At 51.4% G+C, this 9,007-nt stretch overlaps 1 protein-coding gene across 1 annotated transcript; it reads left to right on the top strand.

The window, feature by feature from the left end:
• The first annotated feature begins 1,411 nt into the window (after positions 1–1,411).
• Positions 1,412–3,834, top strand: SLC35D3 (solute carrier family 35 member D3). The gene is made up of 2 exons (XM_086745532.1): positions 1,412–1,847; positions 3,005–3,834. The coding sequence occupies exons 1-2, from the start codon at positions 1,412–1,414 to the stop codon at positions 3,832–3,834; spliced, it is 1,266 nt and encodes a 421-aa protein (XP_086601658.1).
• Positions 3,835–9,007: the final 5,173 nt, after the last annotated feature.

Raw genomic sequence — 9,007 nt, forward strand, 5'->3', positions numbered from 1 at the left:
CCCCTTTCCTGTGATGGCTACAGGTCTGACCTGAACGCTGGGCTGTACGAGTTTCCAGTGTAATGACTGGGATGGAGTGTAGCCGGCTTTGGAAGCTGCAAGGTCTACAAACTGAACTGAGAGGGAAATGTGACACGTTTCTGCAGCAGTCTCACAGAAAGCAGCTGTGCCTTTTTGATACTGCTGAAACACACGCAGTGCTCCTACTTAATTCTGTACAAGCTCACCAGAACCGGCAATCCTCGTCAGGATCTGGTCCGCTCTTTTTATGCTAAATCTTCCAAAAACAAGTTTTGGGTGTTAAGCACACTGTTTCCCCCCAAGCAGGTTCTTTCTAATACTGTACCCGTGGAGAGGGGGGAGGCTGGTTTTGTTCAAAGTAAAGAATAACTTTACAAATCTCAAATTGATGGGTGAAAGGCAGTTTTACTGCTTATGAGAAGAGCCGACATGTATGTCGTTAAAAGAAGGATGAAGATTGTCAGCCAGCCTCAAGTACAGTTTTTCCTTCCTTACCTTGTCTGGGGCTAAACTATACCTGGCTTTAACACTTTCACTTAACATCACTTTCGAAGACTCCGTGCGGTTACCTATTTTCAGTGACTTTTCAAGGAAAGTCGCCCTGCTAGAAACGGATTTTCCTTCCTCTCTTAGCAGCGGTTCCCGTCTCTCTGCCGTTCCCCGCCGGGACAGGGCTCCCTTGGGAGGGCGAGCCGGGGGCGGCCGGGACCCCGACGCGAGGAAGCGCGGGGAGGGGGGAGCTGTAGGCGGGATGCAGCCGGTAGGCTCGATGGATGCTTTTCCTGGGAAGCCGTACGCTTTTGGGGAGAGAAAAGCGTCCCTGCTTGTGCACGCGTGGGGGGTGTGGGGGGCCGTGGGGGGGGCGGTTAGTGGACGGCGGCTTTCACTGACCTCCTTGCTTGGGCAGACGTGGGGTTTGCTACGGGTGTCCCGCGCTATTTTCGGGCCGGTCGCGCTTGCGGGCGGCGCGCGTTTCTCCCCCCTCCCTCGGCTGGAATCACCGCGGTGGGCGCTGCCACCGCCCGCCCCTCCTGCGCCCGGACGGGTTTGGGAGGGTCTGCGGGAGGTGGTGGGGGTACTCCTGCTGCGCTGGGACTTGCTCCAGGATACGACGGCGGCGGGATGACGGGGGACACCGAAGACGAAGACACATTGGGGATGGAGAGGGGATACACCGCGGGCGGTGGCGGGGAGGGGCGGGGGCGCGGGGAGGAGGGAGACACGCCGGGGGCGGCGCGGGGGACACACGTCGGGGGCGGTGGGAGCCCGTCCTGCCTCCGCCCGCCCCCCGCCTCCGCCCGTCCCCCCCCACTGCCGCCGCCGCGGCGGGTGGCCGGGCGGGCGGGCGGCGGTGGAGTGGGCCGCGGCGGCGGGGCGGTGCGCGGGGAGGATGGTCCGGTGGCGGGGCCGGGCGCGGGGCGTCGCGGTGGCGGTGGCCCACGGGCTGTGCTCGGGCTCGCTGAACATCCTGCTGAAGTTCCTGCTCGCCCGCTACCACTTCGCTTTCCTGACGCTGCTGCAGTGCCTCAGCAGCGCGGCGGCGGCGCTGGGGCTGGAGGCGCTGCGGCGGCGGGGGCTGGCTGCGCTGCCGCCCTTCGGGCCCCGCCTGGCGCGCCCCTTCGCCGCCGTGGCCGCCCTGGCCACCCTGCAGTCCACCCTCACCCTCTGGTCGCTGCGCGGCCTCAGCCTCCCCATGTACGTCGTCTTCAAGCGCTGCCTGCCCCTCGTCACCCTCCTCACTGGCGCCCTGGTGCTCCGCGACGGCATGCCCTCCCCCGGCGTCCTCGTCGCCGTCCTCATCACCACCTGCGGCGCCGCGCTGGCCGGTGAGTGCCACCCGTCTCGGGACGGGACCCCGCGGGACGGGACGGGACGGAGCGCCCCGACCGCAGCGCCGCCTCTGCACTGGCCGCGGCAGAGCGCGGGGAGGGACGGGGTGGGCAGCGGCAGCCCCGAAGAGGGGGAAAGATGCGAGGGGCGTGCGACCCCCATGAAAGGGAGTGGGGGGCAGCTGCCACCCCGCTGTGGCAGGCGCAGCCTTACAGAGGCAGGTGCGACCTCGCGGAGGTGGACACGCACGGCCCACCGTGACAGGTACAATCTTAGAGGGCTCAGGACAACCTTACATAGATGGGTGCATCCTTGAGGGGGGGCGGTGTAAACCTGTGGGACTAGGTGCAACCTTATTGCAACTCCGTTAGGGAAGGTGCAATCCTGTAGAGGGGAGATGTGGTCTTACAGCAGGTGGGGAGTGCAATCTTTTGGGGGCAACTGCAACCCCATGGGGGCAATTGCAGCCCTGCTGGGGTAAGTGCAGTCTGACAGGGGTAGGTGCAACCTGTGGAGCCAGATGCCACCCTGTGAGGCCAGGGGCCCTGCCTGCATTGATTCCCAGCCGAGGAGTGGGTGGAGTGGGAGGCAAAACTGGCTCTGTGTGGCCCGGCAATGCTCCGGGGTTGGGGGCTGCCCCAGGGAGCAGAGCACACACGGCCAGTAGCTCAGTCTGCAAAGAAGCCTGGCTGGGGGCTCAGCAGGGAGGCTCTGGCCCCACACAGCTTGGCCTTGCTTGGGGGAACAGGAGGGCAGAATGAGGGTGAGGGGCTGGAGGGCAGGCAGCCTGGGCCAGCTGAAGCTGATGCATGCCCGTGCTGGCAAAAGGATGCTCAGTGTTGCTGTGCGTATGTACGATTTCAGCTGCAAACATCCCGTAGTGTCTTCACAGAAGGGAGAATGCAGTCTGATTTTGGCTGCAGGGTTTAGGGGGAGAACAGGTGACAATCAATAGACTTGCAGCATACACGCAGAAGATGTATCTGATGGGAGGTAAGTGTGTCCATTCTTGGGAAAACCACAACAAATCTCAGGAGTTATGGAAAGGGCACCGGTGCCCATTTCCTAAATATCCCCGCACCCCAAAGCGGTGCTCCCTGTCTGTCTGACATGCAAAAACCATGCTTGTTTCTTTCTGTGACTCTTCTGACAGGAGCTGGTGACTTGACTGGGGACGCTATGGGCTATGTGACAGGCGTGCTGGCCGTGCTGATACACGCTGCCTACCTGGTGCTCATTCAGAAGACCAGCGTCGATAGTGAGTATGGACCCCTGACAGCTCAGTACGCCATCGCCGTTTCGGCCACCCCTTTTCTCATCATCTGCTCCTTTGCCAGCATGGATTCCATCAACGTCTGGTCGTTCCCGGGGTGGAAGGACCCTGCCATGGTATGCATCTTTATCGCTTGCGTCGTGATTAGCTGTGCCATGAACTTTACCACCCTTCACTGCACTTACATTAACTCAGCTGTCACCACCAGCTTCGTAGGGGTGGTGAAGAGCATAGCAACCATCACAGTGGGCATGGTGGCATTCAACGATGTGGAGCCCACGAAGTTATTTATAGCTGGTGTTGTAGTGAACACGTTGGGGTCTATAATTTACTGCGTGGCCAAGTACATTGAGACCAGACGTCAGGGCAACTACGAGGACCTGGAGAAAGAAGCTAGAGAAGAGGAAGGAAAAAGGCAGACTGGGGACCAAGCGGTGTTTGCGATGGAAGCGATTTCCCAGGAGAAGGGGGCTGAGGAAGCAGCAGTGGAAGGATCAGCCACGGGGGACAGCCAGAGTGGAAAGGAAGAGAAGGATGGCACTGAGAAACCTGCCAAGGGACCGTTGGCCCAGGGAAAAGCCAATGGCACGCAAGAAGTGAACAGAAGCTCGCTGAAGGATGCTTACCTTGGAGTATGGAGGTTGGTGAGGGGTGCTAATTATATAAAGAAGGATTACTTGATAGAAAATGAAGAGCTACCCAACCCATAAAAAGCAGGTTTGAAAACCTGTTTCTTGAGGATGGACACCTGTTTCTCTGTACAGGGGAAAAGGCAGAGCATACATTTCCACATCAAGGCTGACAAATCCAAATCATGTAGGATTACTTTACCTCATTGTCAAAAAGCAAAAGGTCAGAGTTTGCTCATGCTTTAGGCTTGCTTTCAGCTGCTTTCAGTACATTAGTTTAGACCCACCGCAGCTAAAGGCGCTGAGTCCTCTGCTGTGGATACAGAGAGAGTTGGGTCACAGCAAGTCACGGGCAGCCTGGGCCATGGGGAACACTAGTGCCATTAGGTTAGGTGGCAATGCCAGTGACACAGTGGTGGCCTGTAGCTTAGCTTGTGATTTTTCAATAGCCTTTTGATTTTAACATCATTCGGAGGCTCTGTTGATGTGCTTCTGTATCTGTATCCATCCAATTATAGGTGCTCAATATAAATATATTCCTGCAATATGTAAGCTCCTATTAACTGTACTTTTATGTGCTCCTCTGTGTCAACACAATTGCAACAGAGCTCGAGGCTGTGCCACTTCAGTTATATTGGTGTAAAATCACCCTCTTAGCTGAAAACTCTCCCTGATTCTGTGGCCGGGCTGGGTTGTGGACCTGGTTTACACTGTGTCTGTGTCTGTGTCTCCAGAAGAAATACTTCTGTCTTGTGGTGGTGTACATGAAAGCAGAACCAGATCTGAACTTTTGAGAAGCTGTGGTCATCAAAAGAAGGATGTTTGTCTGTGAGCTTTAACTACATGTAGCATTGGGAGTATTAGTTTGACCCAAACAGAAGGGATTGGAAATGTTGGACTGTATTGACTTGATTTGCGAGGGCTAAAAAAAATGTGAGACAGTGCGTGCCTTGTGCTATCCCCTGCTTGTACCCTAAAGTCGGATGAATCAGTGCCTAGCCTGGATCCTCAGTGTCCTCTCTGCCTCCCTCTCTCAGAAGTACAGGCTGATGGACAAACTAGGGACACCGCCGCTGCCAGGACAGTTTTGCTGTGTCCTGGCTGCATGCTGGGACATGGCTTGGTGTGTGTCAGCCCTCACTGTCCCCTGCGCCGGGGCATGGAAGGAGGCGCAGGCAGGCAGGAGCTGCGGTGTGCTCCAGCAGATCGCATGGCCGAGCACTCACGGGCCAGGATGCTTGACACGCTCTGCACCAAGGTATCTGTGGCTTTGGTGGAAGCTGCTCTCTTGTGCAGGTGCTCCACTGGGGCCTCTACTGAACAGGCTGATATTTTGTACCACAGGCATTTAATGGGAAAGACTGGGGAAGCAAGCATGTGAATATTTCTTAGCCTGGGAATACCCTTTTGGGAGGCGGGAGTCCTTGCGTCAAGCCTTTGCCCAGAACCAGGCAGAGATTTGACTCTGAGTCTTTCCCATTCCTAAAGGGTGCCCCAACCCTCAGGCCATCGTGACCACAGGCTGAGAAGTTGTTATCATCTCCTGAAACAATGAACCAAGTTTGTTTTTGTTGTTGTTATTATTGTTATTATTATTTATTAAGCCACTGAACTGAAAATCAATTATTCCCATAGCCATCACTAATCAGTGCCTAGCCCAATGCCTTCTCTAGCCAAGCAGGCAGCATTACCCTCACAGTGGGTTCAGCGCTGAAACCCGAAACGAGCAATTCGCCCAGCAGGGAATATTTGCAAAACTGATCTCTGGGGGAGCTTTAGATTCTTGTCGATAAATGGAGGCAGAAACATCAGGTGCGACAGTATGCTTTCTGAGTGAGTGTGGAGCTGGGTGACCTGGCATCACCCATGAATTTGGAAAGAGACAGCTGTAAAGACATTCAGGCTAAAAGTCTGTAGCTGCTGGGCCGGGGCCGAGGTGTGGAGATCTGTACATCACACGTTATGTATAGCCTGTGAGTACCCAGAGATACTGACTCTATTCCAAAATACGATGTTTACTTTGCTCAAGCTCCATACGGCATCTTTTGTAATAAGAACACTATTTATTGTTTGTAGGCTAATGTAATAGGGTTTTTGTTAGTTTTTCAAATGCATCCTAGACTGAAGATGTTCGTGCCTATGGCTTATGGTTGCTGCATTACTGAACTCATGGCGATACTGAACTGTGTTGTAATCATACAGAGGGCTGAGGAAAAACTCACATTTCTGATCTGTCCTCACTGTGCTCACTGTTTTCTGTCCACAAGAAACGTGGATCTTTTTACCAGCTGGATGCCGGTCTTAGATCCCGTAGCGTACACTCCATGTTTGGTACGTGCTGTAGAAAGCTCTCTCCCTGGACTCTTATTGCAGGACTTTTTCCTGGGCGAGTTCAGTGTTTTGCTGCTTACTGTTGTTGAAGTATTAGTAGAAACTTGCAGAAATTCGAACAGTTTTGACTGTTAATAAAGCTGCTGTCACGATGTTGTACATTTGCATGTATAGTCGAAATGTGATTATATTGTATTCTGTTTATACCTGTAAATTCCCTAAATTAAAATGGGTATTTGGCAAATGCAATCCACTTTTTTCAGTAACAGAGACTGTCGCACAATAAAAGAAAAATACTGCCTCGTGCTGAGGTATTTTAGTGGCATCAGCGGAAGACTGCAGAATGAGATGTGGGAATAAAATGCACTGCTTTCCAAAAGCCTTCTGGTTTTCTTATTGTTGCTACTCCGGCGTGCTCATTTTTGGTTCATTTATAGTTATTCTTGTGCCTTTACACCGTCCAAGTTTCCTCAGCATGTGACCGCACACTATAAATACTGTCATGGACAGAGGGACTGAGGACAGACAAAGGAAAGTGGCTGAGTCCTCTGTACAGCTTGAAGTTGCTGTGGTTCTTTGGTTTCGTATTTAAGGTGATTTAGTGTCATTAGTGTAACTGCTGTAACCTTAGAATAAATAAAAATAAGATTATACTCATTATTATTAGTTATAAAATCATCACATTATTAAAGGACTTAATATTGATTTTATTGTACAACATTAAGTATTTGTATTGTCAGCTATGTCACATGGCAACCCTAGATGACTTAATCATTAATTTTTATCTGTTTGCTTCGAATGAAAGGCACGTAGTGCGCCTGTGGCTGAAACTGGGCTGTGCCAGACACTGGAGCTGGTGATTATTGCAGAATTCATCTTAAAGCTCCACACAGATGTGCCCGCAGGACAGTTTAGAGAAAGAAACTGTCCTTGTTCCAGGATAATGAATGAACCTGATGCACAATGACTGCTTTGAGAGTAAATATTAATTGCAGTGTCAGGACATCATCGAGTGACACCTGCTCTAGCACTGCTGTACACGCACGCACAGGCACTCGCACGCACGCAAATGCACATGCAACAGGAAAACGAAAGCCAGGCTGGTTATCTTTTCTAAAATATGTTATTTTCTCAAAGAAATTAAAGAAAGGCCAGGATATTTGGAGGCAGGGACAGTTAAAATTTCTAAGGATAAGTAAAAAATTTGCATGCATTGCTGACAAACTGATCCTGCATTTACCATCGCTTCCAGAAGGAAAATGAACAGCAAACTACAAAAAAAGCAGGTGAGAGTGAACAAAATTTTACAGTTTATTAAGCAACACTCCACAGCCCTGCCTATGTCCAGGGAAAGTTTATTGCCAGCACTTAACAGCCTCCCATAATTTGATTAGGTCTGTTTGTTGCAGGCAAAGGCTTCGCTTGGCAGAAGGGTGCAAGCCCTTCAGCTCCAGGCTCTCAGTTAGCAGCTGGGCATTTTGCTGCTTGTCGTGGTTAACGTTTGACACCACAGATTCCCGTCTCCTTGCCCTCTCTGCCTGTGTCCCCTGTAAATTCACATAGTGCTTTGAGGTTTCATCTGTGTTTTTTTTAACCTGAAGCCTCTAAGCATGGTGCCAGCAATCAGCTCTGCCTCTCGATTAGCTGCTATATTCACGCTTCGATAGCTTGCTGGAGGTCATCAGGAAGCTTTTTGCTCCAACCTCACGCCTGTTGGGAACTGATGAGCGTGCACATGCCCTCCTTTCTCTTCCCTTGTTCCTGCTGTATTATCCACATTTTATTTCCAATGTCCAGCCTGAAAACCCCTGCCACTCGTGGAGGACTTGCCACAGAGGCTTTTGCCATCTTATTATTATTTTTCTTTTTCTTCTAGAAGGGCAGGGAGGGCATGGACCAGCCGGATCTTGTATGTCCAGATTGCTTCTTGCTAGCTTTGTGCATGTTTCTGCCCACCAGCTCCCTGCTTACCAGCTCCCTGTATAGCTCAGCCATGGCTGCGGACCAGCTTCTTGTGGAGCGGGGCCAGGGCTGCATACCAGCATCCTGCAGAGCTGGGCTGTGCGCAGGATAGATGCAGGAGTGAGGGCTCCCGCTCTGCCAGCCAGTGCTGAAACCTCCCGACCGTGCACACCAGTGTGGGTATTTATTATACGTGTAAAACCAGAAAGAATTTTGATTAATAAAGCTATAAACCTGGAAAGGGGCTGCCATCACTATTGCTGTTGAGCCAGGGTCATTTTTATCATAGGTGGAGAATAAGAAAGACAGTCACACTTTAATGCTAGACATTTGTTGGAATAAGGGAGAGTCTGTGCCTGAAATGAAAGCCTGGGTAGAGAGCATAAAAACACTGCTCGAAGAGGTACGTGGAACTGGGATTTGGATGGATGGCGAAAATATGAGTTACAAATTAGGATGGATGGAGAAAATCTGAGAGCTCGCAGAAAAGCAAAATGTTTCAGTTCATACACCTCTCCTACACCTACATCCTTGGGAAGCTGGAAGCCAGCCCCTTCACCAAATTTTAGTTTGTCACTGTTCTCACACACAAAGAAATAGTGAGAGCATCAGACACCCAGGGCCAAACAGCGCAGTAAATCTGCAGTGCAAATGTTTGAATTTGGGGCCCTAGAAGAGTGATACCCATGAAGGAGAGAGGCAGAGTGAATGACCTGACTGGGGGGCAGATGGGTGGATCTGCTCTTTGTGATTCTGTGATTTTTTCTTACTGAACAGATATAAGAAATTCTGCTTTGGACAAATTAGTTTTCTTGATAGGTTTGTCCTTTATCAAATAAAAGCAATGTCGGTTCTGTTCTCAAAATTACACCTTTTTTTTTTTTTAATTAGGTGCTATTTATTTTGTTCCTGGTAAAACAAGATAGATTTCAACAATTCTTTAACAGAATTCAGGATTTCT

Source organism: Chlamydotis macqueenii, chromosome 3, assembly GCF_036417535.1.
Source record: "Chlamydotis macqueenii isolate bChlMac1 chromosome 3, bChlMac1.mat, whole genome shotgun sequence".
NCBI lineage: Eukaryota > Metazoa > Chordata > Aves > Otidiformes > Otididae > Chlamydotis > Chlamydotis macqueenii.